This window comes from Panthera uncia, chromosome C2 (assembly GCF_023721935.1).
Source record: "Panthera uncia isolate 11264 chromosome C2, Puncia_PCG_1.0, whole genome shotgun sequence".
Taxonomy (NCBI): domain Eukaryota; kingdom Metazoa; phylum Chordata; class Mammalia; order Carnivora; family Felidae; genus Panthera; species Panthera uncia.
Window position 1 is genome coordinate 77,496,530 of NC_064810.1, and position 16,908 is coordinate 77,513,437.

Below are 16,908 nucleotides of genomic sequence, written 5' to 3' on the forward strand. Positions count from 1 at the left end.
CATGAGTTTGAACCCCGCCCTGGGCTCTGTACTGACAGCTCGAAGCCTGGAGCCTGCTTCGGGTTCTCTGTCTCCCTCTCTCTCTGTCCCTCCCCCACTCTCACTTTGTCTCTCTCTCTCTCTCCCTCCCTAAAAATAAACAAACATTAAAATAAAACTTAAAAAAAAAAGGAAAGAAATCATACAGACACAAATTTCCGTTCCATAAGAGAAAGGAGTTTTTAACATTAAGGACATTAACATTAACATTAATGTGGTGACAGCAGGAAATGTGGCTGTGGCCATCCCACTGGGATGAGCAGAAAAAGGGAGATGAAAACAAGGAGTATATAGATCTCTGGAGAGTGGGCAAGTTAAAGCAAACCACGGGACTGGGTCACAAAGAGAGAGGCAATGAGGAGATATCAACTGGAGGTCATGAAGAAAAGTCAAGCAGAGATCTCACAAAAAGTGGATGTTAAATATCGGGCACCTGAACTTAGAAGCCATCAGGATAAGTCCCTGAGGACTTCTAGGAAGTGTGCCAGAGCTGTCTGCATGGGGTTTCCCACAAGTGCAACAGGTTATGCCTGATGGTGTGTAAAAAATACCACATGGCATCCAACAACAGATCTGGAGATGTCACCCTTATCTTTAAAATATTAACAAACACCTGCAGTAAACTGACAATGATTTCAGAATAAAGGGCAGATTCCACAGCTGGCAATGCAGGCCTACCACACTACTTCGTGCTCTCCTTCAATACTCTTATATTTGTTAGTTTATTGCTAAAAGATCTATTCACCCCACCTGAAAATTAAGGTCCTACATCAGCCATCAAAGTTCAGTTCAGTTGACACTGTCTCCAAGAAGCCTTCTCATAGATCTCCAGTTAGTTAATTTATTTTTCCCACCCTCTACCACAACATAGGACTTAGCTTGTGCTTCTGATCAGAGCATGATGACTAAGAAATAATTTATTATGGAACACTATAGCTTAAAAGCTGTGTTTGTGATTCAGAGGTATTATTGTGATTTGATTCAGAGGTGCTATCTGTGAACCATCTCCTTATCTGTCAACATCATCTCACCTGCAATAGTCACCCATAAATACCTTGTTAAACTAGAAAAAAAAAAAAATTAGGAGATCCAAACAAAAGAGAGATACTGGAAGTATGATCTCTAATTACCTTGTAAACCTGAAATTCTATGAGACATTCTCCACCTGTGAAACTATTCTAAGCAATGCTATAGGGCTGCCCATTAGCTGGCTGAAATAGGAAGAAATTAACAACTGCAGCATCAGATTAGAACAACACTACAGGGTCCTAAGGTCGAGAGTCAGGACACTAGACCCATGATGCCAAGTTCTAAGGCTACAATCTCTAGTATATATGCTTTACTTACAGAAGTTACTCAATTTGTGTTGAGTGAATGAAGAACAAATGAATGAGTGAAACGGTCACTCCAAATCTCACAGGTCTTGAGGTCAAACTGATCTTGACAGAAAAGAAAAGATAAAGCCCTCATTTGTTTTCCAAGATTCATTTTTTTCTCTTAAAAAAAAAAAGGATTCTCAGAACAAGAAGTTTTGAATTGAAGTATTTGCCTTTTGCAAAAAAATACGTAAAAAGTGTGTAGCAGGTCTCAAAACTACAGGACACTAAGCAAAACTCCAGCAACACCTAGTCCTTCAAAAGAAAACCATATAATCCCATCATCTGAACCTCAGAGACTTACAGGCTGATGGAAGACTAAAGCAAAGCCATGTGCAAGGCCATCTGGTACAACAGGAAGGACAAATCCAGAAGTCAAGATTTATCAAAATGAGGTACGGATGATAGGATCCATACCTTCGTGAGACTCAGTTTCTCCATCTGCAGACACAGGGAACTAATCCATTTAGCGAGTCCCTGAAGAGGCTGTAACTAATGGCTGGCGCCAGGGTTGGACTAAATGATCTCTAAGGTCCTTTTCAGCTCTGACAATTTTAAAATTCTATAGCCGTACTTAGTAGACATTATTTGGACTCTGACCTGAAAATCTGGCTAGAAGCATAAACAGACTTCTACATAAAAACACATTCACTAGCTATAATTTGGACTTGGCAACCTGAAGTTTCACCAGGGCCGAGAGGAAAAAGTGCAAAATTTTCTCCAGCGATTACCTTACTTTGGGCTCTATTATACAGTTCATATTCCAAGGTGGTGCAACTATGGCCAGAGCAGGGCCAAGTCGCTATCATTCTCACACAAGGGAAGGGCATACCCCTGTGCTTTTGAACTTGCCAACAATCTTCCATATCTTCAAGAATAACACGCCTCTCCTACCAGATGTGTCCTTTCCCATTTGGCAAACTCAATTTTATTTTTTGTCCTTCCTTCTGTTTTGCAAAGAACATAAGCCAACATGGCAACCGGCGTTTTGTTTATTTCCTTCCTTATAAAAAACAAAGTCATGGTTTTGGTACATTTATCAGGAAAGGTCCATAGAGGAGAAGAGTTTTTGTAATTTTTATGAAAGCCCATGTTTGAATTCTTCTTCATTAAACCTTTTGGCAAAGCCTTATCATTACCACTGTTGTTATTTTTATATACTGATAGTTATATCAAAATATCTGGATAGCCATTATAGCTTGCCAATTTCAAATCCATCTGTATTTCATTTGGTTACTAGAGGTAGTAGACAGTTACCTTACTTTTAATTATGAGAAAAATCGGACTCAGCGTGACCTGTTGAGAATCACGTAACTAGAATAAGCTGTTCAATGAACAAACACAAGTCTTCTGTCACAAGGTCAAACAAGCTTTTAAGAACTGAAGATTTAAAATGCAACAAAATAGCTTCTGTAACGTTCCAAGAGAGCAAACAGACGAAATGAAATTTTTAATTACATAGATTCAACAATATGCAAAGAATAGCCCTGGACCAAATAAGAGCAAAGGTATATACAAGACAAATTTAAGAGGTTTTTTTTTCGTTGTTAATAAAAGATGACTAAAAATAAGGAAAATTGATCATATTATTTCTATTTGCCAAGGGACCTATCTGTTGCATAAAATAAATATAAACTTTGTAGGATTCCTATCCATTAGTGGCATTTGAGCTTTGATTTTATTAGCTTACAACATTTTATCAGCAAGATTTTATAGGAAAGTCAAGATTTTTGTAGGAAACCCACGATATATATATCTAATACATAAAATTTTTAATGGATTTTGAAAAATCTAGGTTCCAAACGGACTTGGAGGCCACTGGTTATAACTGGAACTCACTAATTTTAACTTCTCAATAGTACAAAAAGCTTCTTCTATTACTTAAGTTCTAACATATGAAAATATACTCCCAAGAAACTCACATGGTTTACTCCCTTCTCCCTACTCCAAATCGTTGCTCAGGTGTCCCCTTCTCAGCAAGGCCGCTGGATCACCCTTTCCTCCAACCCACAGCCCTGATTTCATTCTAATGTTCTTCGTAATCAATGTACCTATTTTGTTTATATCCACCAGTTTTACTAACATGGCAGTTTCATGCGGGTAGAATCCTGTCTGTCTTTTTCACTACAGAATTCTCATGCTATAAAAGGTACGCACACCGGCACACGGAATATTTGTTGAATGAATGAATCACTTCTTCCTTTGTCTCTCCCAACCTGAAATTTAGGAGAAAGAAAGCCAGACAATGGACTGAACCATTTAAGCAGTGATTTCCCATGGCTTTTCTTCTTTAAAACTTACTATGAGGGGAGCCTGGGTGGCTCAATCAGTTGAGCATCTGACTTTGGCTCAGGTCATGATCTCAGAGTTCGTGGGTTCGACACACGTCAGGCTCTGTGCTGACAGCTCAGAGCCTAGAGCCTGCTTCAGATTCAGTGTCTCCCTCTCTCTCTGCCCTTCCCCCACTCGCTCTCTGTCTCTCTCTGTCTCTCTCTCTCCAAAAATAAACAAACATTAAAATTAAAAAAAAAAAAAAACTTACTGTGGGAAATTGTAAACATATGTAAAGGTAGACCAAATATAGATAGAATCAACCTCCCTCCAAACACTCAACAATTACCAACTCATCACTAATCTTTCTTTCACCTATTTTCTTGCTCATTAGCTCCCTATTCTTATTATTTTGAAGCAACTACCAGACACCATTAATTTCCTCCCCAAATATTTTGGATATATATATTTTTCCTTCTATATATCTATAATAGCATCATCACCCCTAAAAGACAGCATGATTCTATAACACTGCTATTTAGTTTTCTCTCCTGATAGGAACAGCAGTTAGCTGCCTACATTGTGGCATCTGGTCACCCATGCCTCTACAAGGTTACAGGCTGAGAAGTCCTTCCACTGTTACTTCTGATTCCAGCCGTGGGTTGCGTGCAATCATCACTCCCTGGAGCACAGCACTTGTATAAGATCAATACATCCTATAATGTGCATCCCTAACCCCACTTGACCCCACTCAGAAAAGAATATCCCAAGAAGGTTTGCTGGCGCTTTTGCTAGAAAGATGTTGCTGGCCAATTAGGACCCACAGTGACCAACCAGAGCCTTAAAATATCACTCTTACCCACGCAGAATGCAATGTTTGTGGATAGAGAAAGGAGGCAATAAAAAAGCACAGTTGGTCCCTGGGATAACAAGGAAACGTGGAATTCTCAAATGGCATTCCTAAAAAATGGCTTTCAGTTTCAGAACAAAATTAGTAGGTGAAAGGATTTCTAGGGCTTCAGAATGCAAGCCAGCAGAACTCTGCAAAGCTTCAGTGGGGCGTGTTGCATTAAAGTACCTTAGCTCTTTGTGAGTTGTAAAGCTCTCTTTAGGCTCTGGATAAATGTTTATCCACCACAGAAACAATCACTGAATTCATGAGCTTCCTAGCATGGCTTATTAACATGACTTCCACCACAGATCTTACCTGTGCCCTGAAAGCACCTTCATCAAGGGGTGGTGGAGGAGGGAAGTTTCCAGAGCCAGACGGAAGAGCACCAGGATCATCTAGAGGTGGAGGTGGGGGTGGAAGAAAATCACCTACAGAAAGGAAATGCACACATGAAATTAACATAGACGCAATTTTGTAGGACTCTTAAAAAACGTATATTTGCTGGCATTTTACTGCTTTTTAATTGGCCTTGACGCATCATTGTTTTGTCTCAATGGCAATTATTCCCTATTACAGTTCCCTTCAGTTAAATTGGTAGCCTTAATTTTGAGAAGAATGAGGACAGGAGTTGATACTTAGAAGTGAAATAAAAGCTAGCCTACAGGAGGAGGAGTTGGATATGTTTAGCTTGAACAGGGAAGGTGTTCGGGGTGGTGAATTGCTGAGGTGGGTAAGACTTGGTACTTACCCTCAGTAAAGTTTTCATCAAGCAGAGGCGGAAAAAATGTACCCACAGATAAAGGAAAAAGAAGATACAATTTATTAAGATGGAGAAACGGACTCTTCTGGAAGCTAAGAAAAAGGAAAACTTATGCCCAGGTAGAGCAACAAGGAAGGCTTTTACCAGAACATTTAAACTGCCCCTGAACAGCAGTTCACAGTGACCAACGAGTCCACTCTTGGCAGAAAGACAGGGGAACAAAGGCATAGCTTAAAACATCTAGGGCCTAGAGAATAAGGAGCAAGTCATAATACAGCATAAACATAGGGATGTAAAAGAATACTAGTGAACAATAAAACTAAGTGCAGTGACAAAAAGAATTTTTTCTTTAAGTGTGCTGAACATCTAGTAAGTAGTTCAAATTTTATCATGCTTGCGGTGGGGAGCCATCAAGCATTTCTGACAAGAAAACATTTGGTTGCAGTATGATTTACTAAAGACTAATCTAAAAGCACATGCAGGGCAGATTAGGAGGAAGGGGAATAAGAAACCTCCGATATCAAAATCTATATACAATCCAGGCAGGAAGTGATGAGGGGTGAGCATATCAAGAAAGTTCAACATCATTGCCCAACGAGAAGAGCATACCAATGTCGTGTTTTTGGAAGAGAGCACCTAATCTCTAAGGTCTGAGGTGCAGACATAAATCTAAAAGCTCTGTGGCTTCATGGTATGGAAATTTTTAAAAATACTTTGCAAGAAATTCTATTAGGAATAGGAAACTTCCATTTAAAAAAATCTCTGTTTGCCTTTTTTCTTTTAAAAATAATATTTTAGATAACAATAAGTAATGTTCATGAATAAGTAGCTTTTCCTTGCATTTCAGTTGCTCAACACTTAGCAGCAGGGCAGGAGTTTCTGTCACTCAATGAGTTGCTTTTGGGTAGAACCAAAATACCATGATTTAAGCCTTCAAAAAAAAAAAAAATCTAAACTGCACAGAAGAAGGATGGTGGCTTGGATTTCATTGTTCTGATACACCTTGACTCATTGTTCTGATGGTTCCTCTGGCCCCTATTTGCCTTAGAAATAACAGACTTCAAGTTGGAAGAGTAGCTGTCTAATCTAGCTTCCGGCCATATTCAGACTACAAAGCAGTGAAATACACTATATATTTAGAGTACTCTGCTTTTTAGACTCCCACCATGCACCAAACCACTGTGCTAAGATTTTCATAGGCTACCTATTAGTCCTACAACCCTTCGTCCTGATGGTTCTCGAAATTTATAGAGGTCATCAGGATCTCGGAAAGGTCTGGTAAAACATGGATGGCTGTGTTCCACCCTCAGAGTTCTTGATTTAGTTGGTCTAGGGTGGGGCCCGAGAATTTGCATTTATTTTTTTTTAATTTTTGTTTATTTGTGTGTATGTGTGAGAGAGAGAGAGAGACAGAGACAGAGAGAGAGAGAGAGAGCACGCAAGCAGGGAAAGGGTAGAGAGAGAGGGAGAGAGAAAATCCCAAGCAGGCTTTGCACTGTCAGCACAGAGCTGGATGCGGGCCTTGAACTCACGAACGAGATCATGACCTGAGCCAAAGTTGAGTCAGATACTCAATCAACTGAGCCATGCAGGTGCCCCCTGAGAATTTTCATTTCTAATAAACTCCCAGGTGATGCTGATGCTATTGGTCTGGGACGACACTTTGAGAACCACTGCATTTTTAGACCCTATAGGATTAGAAAGGTTAAATGACTGATGTCATATAGAAATATTTCTATTCCTCTTACTTTTCTGGGTGTGCACATCTAGGGACGTGCTTTGTCCATATCCTTATTAGGATTATAAGTCTCATAAACCTTCAGTAACTCTACCCAGTAGTTCTAAACACTGGCTACATACTAGAATCACCAAGAAAGTTTTCTCAAAATGCCGATGCCCAAACTCCATCACACCAATTGCAATCAGTATCTTGGGGCTGGGGGAAAGCGAGTTGGGGGGAGGCGTCAGGTGCCAGTATTCCTTTAAAACCCAAATGATTCTAATGTGCAGTCAGAATCAAGAGACTAATTTGACCTTCCTTTGGCCAAACACTGCACTGAAAAATATTTAACACCTACTAAGTAAAAATGAATCGTCACCGAGTTGTTTTCTGCCTTGGAAAGTCAAAACATACAAGAAAAGGGCTCACAATGAGATCTTGAGTGATCAGCGAAGGAGGTCTAGGTTCATGGAGACTAGTCCTACTAAATTCTAGTGCACAGCCTCATTTTCTGGTCCAAATGTTCTATCTGGACCTAGGTCGTCTTCATGCATAATTTAAAAGACAATTTCTGAGCACCTTCTTATACTTTACCCCATTTTATTATGTCACAGAGAAATGTCAGAGCATTAAACAGGATAAGAAGTAAATAGAATCTGGAGATCGTATTATAAAGTTAGAAACAGAGGCCCGTGAAAGCGACACAAATAGTCCACATTCTCAGGAAATTAGTCTTGGAATAAAAAATACAACTGGTTGTCTCTGCAGTCTCTTCCAACCATAGTTGATCTTTGAAAAACATGGGTTTGAACTACATAGGCCAACTTACAAATTTTGTACAGTACAGTCCTGTAAATATATTTTTTCTTCCTTATAATTTTCTTAACATTTTCTTTTCCCTAGCTTACTTGATTATAAGAATACAGTATATGACACATATAACATACAAAATATGTGTCAACCAACTGTTCATATCAGTGGTGAGGCTTCTGATCAACAGCAGTTATCAGTAGGGGTGCCTGGGTGGCTCAGTCGGTTAAACGTCCGACTTCAGCTCAGTTCATGATCTCATGGTTCGTGAATTCAAGCCCCACGACGGGCTCTGTGCTGATAGCTTGGAGCCTGGAGCCTGCTTCAGATTCTGTATCTCCCTCTCTCTGCCCGTCCCCCACTCACACAGTGTCTCTCTCTCTCAAAAATAAAATAAAACATTAAAATATTAATATTTTAATAAATATTAAATATTTTAAATTTTTAATATTTTTAATGTTTTATTTTATTTTTGAGACAGAGAGAGAGACAGACAGACAGACAGAGTGTGAGTAGGGGAGGGGCAAAGAGAGAGGGAGACACAGAATCCGAAGCAGGCTCCTGGCTCCGAGCTTCCACACAGAGCCCGATGCGGGGCTCGAACTCACAAACTGCAAGATCATGACCTGAGCCGAAGTCAGACGTTTAACCAACTGAGCCACCCAGGCGCCCCAACAAATAAAAAAATTAAAAAAAAAAAAAAACAATAGTTATTAGCAGTCAACATTTGGGAGAGTCAGAAGACATAGGCAGATTTTCAACGGCATGGGGTCGATGCCCTTAGCTCTCTACCATTCAAAAGTCAATTGTATATCCTTCCCAACTAAATTTTTGTCATAAAAATTAAATATATAGTGAGGCACAAGTTGGTGACAATCCTGGGAGGGTGAAAAGGAACAGAAAAGGAAGACAATGCATTTTTAAAAGAAATGAGTTGAAAACAACCAAGATCTAGACTATTTATTCTAGGCTGAAATTAGATTAAGATTTTTAAAAGTTCTAGTAATAAGCTTATAATAATTATCACATAATTTGCAGTTCTTCAAGCTCGACCATCATAGGCTTCTTCCTTCATTCTTTAGAGTGGAGCTCACATTTTAAAATGATGTGTAAAAAACCGATACACACATTGATAAAGGATAGAAAATAGGTCCTGTGGACTAGTCCATAACTAGTTGAGTTGGTAGGAATGAAAAGCTCTTAATAATTACCTTAAACCAGACTAAGAACTATTACAAGATTTCTGATTTATGGGTCACCATTTTAATAGGCCACTAAACAAAGGAAAATGCTTCTAAGTTGCAGGAAAAACAAATCCACTTAAGAGAGAAGTCATATTTCCATGTTTAAGTAAGATGGCAAAATGGAAAGAACAAAAGAACAGAGTGTGTGTGTGTGTGTGTGTGTGCATGTGTGAGCGTGTGTGTGTGTTTGTGTATGTGTGTGTTGTGGGAGGGGAACCTTTCCAACCTTACAGATGTTTTCAAACAATGAAAGAGCATCTGGATGGGGCGCCTGAGTGCTTCAGTAAGTTGAGCGTCCGACTTTTGATTTCAGCTCAGGTCATGATCCCAGGGTCATGGGATTGAGCCCCTCAGTGGGCTCTGTGCTCAGACTGCTTATGATTCTCTCTCCCCCTCTGCCCCTCTCCCCAAATCTCAGTCTCACTCTCTCTCTCTAAATAAAATAAAATAAAAAAAAAAGAAAGAAAGAGTGTCTGATTTTGAAGCTTAGCTGGTGACCCTCCTAAAGAAAAACATGGTGTCAGCTGCAGTACCTCCCAACTAGCAATGGTTAGCTGTAGACCTTCACATTAGTGCGTGGCCTGTCCTCTCTGCTTGCCAGGGAAATCCAAATGGAACTATCACACCCTATGAATTACAGGGACACTGAATAAATCAAACAGGCAAACCAAAAAAGAACACCCCCCCCCCCAATCAGGCAACTTGGACAATGCAGGGATCCATAAAATCTAAGAGAGAAACATCTAGTCTTAGAAGAAGGAGGGTAGTCAGAGCCACAAGCCTACACACCTGCTTTCCTCCTTCCCCTTCTCCTCACCATCCAAAGCCTACTCACATGCAATGCACATTTATCTCTCACTTGCCAGGTACAATAGTTTACTTGAAGTTACACAGCTAGTGAAATATGGAGCTAGAAACGAATCCTCACTCTGCATTAGAGAGAAGCTAGGAAGTATCTCACTTAATTTGCTCCCTATCATCCCAAACAATTTAGCTAATAGTCAACAGATTTTTGCTTTTTGTCAGGGGTAGCACCATGGGTCAATTAAAGGGTGAATCGTGCAAAAGTATATAGCCCCGATTCTCAAATACTACTTTCTGCCAACTTACTTTCACCATATAGCCTGTAATGCGTATCATTAACTTGAAAAGCCAGTGAGGAAAATCTCCCAAGCACCCAGGGATGCATACTTTCTCCAGCTACCCTTCCCAGTATAGGGCTAAAAAGGCAATAGCATTGAGAAGCATATATGGCTACCCGCTAGGAGCTGAGTAGTTGCCCTAGTAACGTCGTTTGGGCATATATGAAAGGCATCTATCCACCTGAATGCAGAACTCACTTATCCCTTCATGAAATAAAGGTAGGCCCCCATCAGAGGGGAAAAAAAATAACAAGAACTGACCAGCAAAGAAGTTTACAAATTAAGGGTGATATGTGATTGTAGTGAAAAAGCCCAAAGAATAATTAAACTCAGATCATCAGTGAAGTCTGAACTCATTTACTATAGTTAAAAAAAAGCAAAAAACAAAAAAAAACTAAAAAAGCATCATTCTTTTTCTTCTTCCAACATCCGTGTAAACCTACACACATACACAGGGATTCACACAGTAGCCCGTCTGTGCCTCACCAGCATCTCTAATACTTGGTTGCACCTAGATGTTCATGGCCATTCTCTCCTACTGAGAATGGAAGCTCCTAACCAATAGAGCCCACTTATAATTTCTCATTCTATCTCCACATCCTGGCATAAAGTGTGGGCCACTCTCCGTAAACGTAGGCTGAATAACTATATAAGAAGCCATTTCATCACTCAATTGATGTTCGTTTGGTTGAATGGCCTGATGCCTTACATGTTGTTCAAATGTCAACGTTCAAATGGCCAAGGGTATCTAGATAAAACGCAGACTCTGATTCAGCAGCTGTGGGGTGAGGCCTGAGGTTCTGCATTTTTAATATGCTTGCGGGATGATGACACAGATCCATGCACAGTACATGGAGGGACATGGCTTTACGGCTCCTTGGGTTGGCAACTGTTGCTTCTCCAACTTTCTGATGGGGATAATTTTTGGTTGTTTAAGGCAATAAACTTTAAGGTAAATATAAATAAAACCACTTAGGGACTTCCCGAGTTAAGTATTTAAATTATGAGTGTACAAGAGATTGGGCTGGAAAACACACACGCACACACATGTGAAAAAATACAATTACAGTCACCAAGTCGTAAGCTTCGAGTAAAAGCAGTTATTCGTTTCCGTTTACAGTAATGAATAGAGCATGGAAATATGTTCAAAAGAAAAGAATACAAAGTGCCAAGCCTAACAACTTGAAAAACAAGCCACAGCTCTACCCTTTACCTGAGAAAGAGCAATGCTACCATCTCAGGGTCAGGTTACCTCACCTATGAAATGAAGATAACAATATCCACTTCCCTGTGTGACTCTGCAGATCAAAGCAGTTAAAACAGTGACTCTGAACCTTTTTTGACCACAACCCAGAGCAAAGAAACAACCTTTTCTATCAAGCTGCAATACTACCTGCTTGGACATGTATAAGCACATGTATATCTGAAACAAGGGTCGCATGAAACCATACTTACCACATGGAATGCACATTGAAACTTCCATTACATGTATTTATTTCAAAAGTGTTGGTTATTCCTGGTGGAATAACCACCGCTGAAGTAACGGTGACCCACAAATGGGTTTCGACCCACAGCTGAAGTGTCACCAAGCTAATTTCCATATGACTTGGACAATGCCTACGTAACAGGTGACGATTCTTCTTGCTTTCCACTTATGCACAAGATGGCAACTCAGCTGCCTACGCAGGAGGCCAGGTCTGAGAAGGCAAAACTCTCCGCATAGGGTGAGTAAAGACAGTGAGCAGAAGATAAAGCAAACGTGACAGGAGCAGCAGCCTCCGTAAGGTGACTGAGTTGGGTCACCCTTACAGCATTCTCCTCAGAGAGGCAATTTATTACAAAACAAAGCAACTAAAGACCCTTTGGAATTTCACCCTCAACGCCATCTTCTCTTTATATTAAACACACTTGCCACCAAGAAAACTACACCAGAAAGCACACTGAGTAAAATACTTTAAAAATGGAGCATTCTCAGGGCACCTGGCTGACTCAGTCAATAGAGCCTGTGACTCTTGATGTTGGGATCGTGCGTTCAAGTCGCACGTTTGGTATTGAGTTGACTTTTAAAAAAATGAGGCATTCACAGTATAGGACAAAATGGATAATGGTATCATTTGTGTGATGCTATATATGCTTGTGTTGTCATGAAGTATGTTTTACATGGATTCCTAAGAAATTGTTAACAGCAAGTTGCCTCTATGAAAAAGCTAATTTTGCCACTAGGGAACAAGAGTGGAAAAGAAATTTACTTTCCATTATACAAAATTTTAACCTGCCATTATTTTACCCATTTATATACATACATATATATTTTTTACTTCCAGTATAGTTAGCATACAGTATTATATTAGTTTCAAGTGAACAGTATAGTGATTCAACAATTCTATACATTAATCAGTGCTCATCACGGTAAGTATGCTCTTAATCCCCATCCCCTATTTCACTCATCCCCTCTACACCCCCCTCTGTTAACCATCAGTTTGTTCTCTGTAGTTAAGAGACTATTTCGGGGTTGGTCTCTTTTCTCCTTTGTTCATTTGTTTTATTTCTTAAATTCCTCATCTGAGTGAAATCATATGCTATTTTTAAAATCACATGTATACACAAAACCAAAGAGAAATTTTCTGTACCTAGAAATGTGTCACCTGCAAATATTGAGCTGAATAAGGTTTTCAAAACCACCAGGAAACACTGGGACATGGCAGAGGTCAAAACAAACAAACAAACAAACAAACAACATTAAGGATAAGTCTCATTTAATGCAACACCGCTCAGACTTCTCAACCTATTTACGATCCATTGGTTGTAGCTAAAAATATGAAAGGAATTGCCCTGATCTAATCACCATGTTGTCTGCAGTAGAAAGAGGATAAAAAGCCCGCTGATTCCTAGAACCAAAGCCTGTGTACAATCTCAGTGTGACCTCTGTCCTAGAGAGCGATTAAGCCCCGTGGAGCTATTAATAAAGTGGGTTCCTATATTCCCATTCTGCTCCTGTTCCTTGAGTATTCAGCCCCTTTAAGAACTCTCTGGGAGAGGGGATAATTATGAGGGCAAGGTTAGGCATTCTTGGTTCTCTGTCCTCCTCATCCAAATGGCAACACCACCAGCTCCATTAAAAGAGGCATCTTCATCTGTCAATGAGAAGACATGTCACCTGAACCAAGTGATTCCAATTCTTCAGCTCCAACACTTGACATTTTTGGAGTTCGTGCTTTTATTATACATTAGAAAATTCACCTTTCTATTCCTTGTATTTTATGCTGCTTAACTAACACACAAACGGTTGATTCTTATAGTACTTAATTTTCAAGGCAATGTCATTTAAATGAGAGGACAAAGATTAAAAACAGTGACAAATGCACTATTGATGATGGCATACGAAAATTCATACTTTCATATGCTATTCATATATAAACAGACGAATGTTGAGGATAAGACTTTTCTCAAGAAAATCTGACAACAGGTGTCAAAAGCCTTAAAAATGTGTATACGCTTTGGTACAGCAACACTACTTTTAATAAATTATCCTACAAAAGAAGCGACTGAGGACTACATAGAGAAGCATGTTAAAGAATCTCCATCACAATGAAATATAATAGAAATAATCAGAATGTTCATCAATGAAGTACTGGTAAAAAAAAAAAACCAACTGTGGTCAATCACACACTGGTAAACTGTGTAGCCATCAAAATGATGATGTTGATCTAGAACTGACATCAATTTATTCATTGATTGAGTACCTCTTATGTGTCAGGAATCATTCTAGACAAGAGGGCGGAAGTCAAACAAGAACAAAAATATATATAAAAAGTGCTGGACTCACAGAATTTATATTCTATCAGAAGGAGAAGAATACTTAAAAAAATAGATTAAAGAAAACATAATATCAAATCATGATTAGCACCATGGAAATACGGAGCAAGGGAAATCAAGGGAGTACTAGGGTGGAGGTGGAACGCCACAATTTTTAAGAGAAAGGTTAGGAAATGCCTAACCAATGTGGCATTTGAACAACGACTTAATCTAGCGAGGGAGTGAGTCATGGAGTATCTGGGAGAAGAACATGAAAAACTTTGACATATCATGTGAGGAAAAAGGTGGGCTACTGAATAGCACTTATCACATGGTCCTATTTTTTTTCTTCCTTTTATTCCCTCTCCTTTTGATTCAACTGTTCTACAATAAATGTGAATTACAGACATGCATTTTTTAAAAATCAAAAGGAAGACACTGTGAAATGAATCGCAGAATCTACTCAAACCCAGAGTTTAATTTTAATGTGCCACTATATTTACCCAAGCCCAAATGTAATGTCTCCGTCATCTTTCTAAATAACTTAGCTTGAAATGTTCATTGTGATTCTCAAATTAAAAGCAAGAAGAATTATGATCCTAAAGTAGATGAAGTCTTCCTGATTTTCAAATGGATGGTTTCACTCTACATTTAGCTAATACAGCATCCCTGGGTCTTCATTGAGTTCAACAGTCCTCATGCTTAGACACAAGTAAACTGTCTGTAAGAAGGTGAAACACACGAGTGCATCCCATCGAATCACACCTCATTTCTCTATTATACTGTGGTTTCCACTTGTTGAAAAACACATTCAATCTCTTAGTCCAAAGCACCGAATGATTTTCAAATAATATGAAATTAGGAAGATAGTCCGGTTCTGCAAATGGCCTAGAACCAGAACTAGCATTTTTAATCCCCCAAGTGTTATGTCTTACAAGATATGGTCATTTGTGACCCAAACAGCAAACCATACCATATACATTGACTTCCAGAGATGGGCACTCCAAATGAATAGGGCAATGACTTAAGCCTACACATCAATCTTCTAGCAGCTATTGAGATTATCTTCAGCCTCAATAGCAAAAAGTGAAGTTCTCTCAGTTCAAAATTGAAATAAAAATAAAAAAATCATGTTGTGGACAGAGAATGAGGCAACAGTCTAGGGGGGAGGGGGAATCTTAATTTACCACTGAAAAAGGAAGCTGTAAAACAAATATCAGTGTGTTGAGAGAGGACTCCAAAAATACACCTTTCCTTTGGAGACAGGACATCACCCTGTGGTCGCCATTGAGGCCAGAAATTTACTCTCCCACCAAAGATGGTGATGAAGCCTGAAGGAGTGTGGTTTCACAACAAAAACACTTGAAATATCTCAACTAACTTATTCTATCACTCTTTTATGGAAAGAGTAAACCATTTCCACTTCAAAGACAATATACTGCTTTCCTGATTTAGCTCTATTAGAGCAAGTATTCTGCTCTTTTTGAGTTTAATTGTGTATCTATTGGTTTCTCCCACTAGCCTATAAGCTCCTTGAAGACAGACTCTGTGTCTTTCTAATCTCTATATAAAGCTTATGCAACACATGGGAGATTTTAAGAAGTAGCAGTAATATTGTTTTTATAAATTGTCATTATTATAAATCTATATTCCATTAAACTGAATTAAACTCTGAAAGAATGAACACATGCATTTTTACCATGGACAACTTTGCCTCTTTCCAATTATTGACATAAGGTCAATACAGTACAGTACCGGGGGGCGGGGAGGAGGGTCATAGGTCCTCCAAGGTGCCAAAAGTTGGACAAGCTTAATAACATCAGTCTTAAAATAGTCACTGAGTTTTGCTCAGTGGTAGTGGTGGTATTTTTACACGTTACCTTACTCAGAGATGTCCTCAAGATACAGGCCCTGAGTCCATATCCCTAAGTCATCTCCTGCTTATGGGGACATCCTAGCTCCAGAAACACTGCATCATATGTATTTTATTTGATCTTTCTTCTACAATAAAAGATCTGTATACAGGTTGTAACCCACGAGGTATCTAGAAACCTCTTCAAAAGTCCTCTTGGAATTTTGGAGAGTCAGAACTTTTCTCATCAATGAGAATTGGGAATGGAGGAGGAACAGGGAAATGAAGGAAGAGGAAGGACAGATGTCACATGGACAGAATCTCAAAATGTCACTTCTTGAGGTGTTGAAACAAATCCGACTTTTAACTGAGGGTGTGGATCCGAATCTCAAGGCTCATTGTCTTCGACAACATGCACCCAGGCCCCACTCTAGACTCCTTAAATCAGAATCTCTGGGGCTGGGATCGAGATACAAGCATCTTGATGAGCTCTCTGGCGGATTCTGATGTGTAGCCCTGGTTAACAGTCATTGACCTCCATGAAAAACAAAGACTGAGAAACTGGCCTAAGTTAAAGAAGACTAAGGAGACAAGACAACCAAATGCAGCTTGTGACTCTGGATAAGATCCTAGATTGGAAAAAGGATATTAATAGGACAGTTCACGAAATCTAAATCAAGTCTACGTATTAGTTAGTAGTATTGTGTCAGTGTGCTAATTACCTGGCTTTGGTCCCTGTACTGTGATTGTGTAAGATATCAATAATGGAAGCAACTGGATGAAGACTCAGTGAAAATCCTTCCTACTATTTTTCAGTGTTTGTGTAAAATCTGAAATTATTCCAGAATGAAAATTCAAAATTTAGTTTTAAATTTTAGGGGGGAAAAAAGTAACTTCCCTAGCCTAATAACTTTGTCCTACAGCTGGAGGAATTCTTGACCTGTGTAGTAAAGGGAAACAGTCAAATGGCATAGAACCATATCAAAAAACCCACTGGGACCCCCAAA

The 16,908-nt window shown here is 39.2% G+C and overlaps 1 protein-coding gene across 9 annotated transcripts in view; it reads right to left on the bottom strand.

Annotated features, from left to right (window-relative positions):
• LPP (LIM domain containing preferred translocation partner in lipoma) overlaps nucleotides 1–16,908 on the bottom strand; it is a 679,983-nt gene that overhangs the window by 374,840 nt on the left and 288,235 nt on the right. For all 9 annotated transcript variants that reach the window (XM_049629520.1, XM_049629513.1, XM_049629514.1 and 6 more), the window contains one exon: nucleotides 4,894–5,006. In XM_049629520.1, coding sequence (XP_049485477.1) covers nucleotides 4,894–5,006 — 113 coding nt within the window. The remainder of the gene's footprint in view (nucleotides 1–4,893; nucleotides 5,007–16,908) is intronic.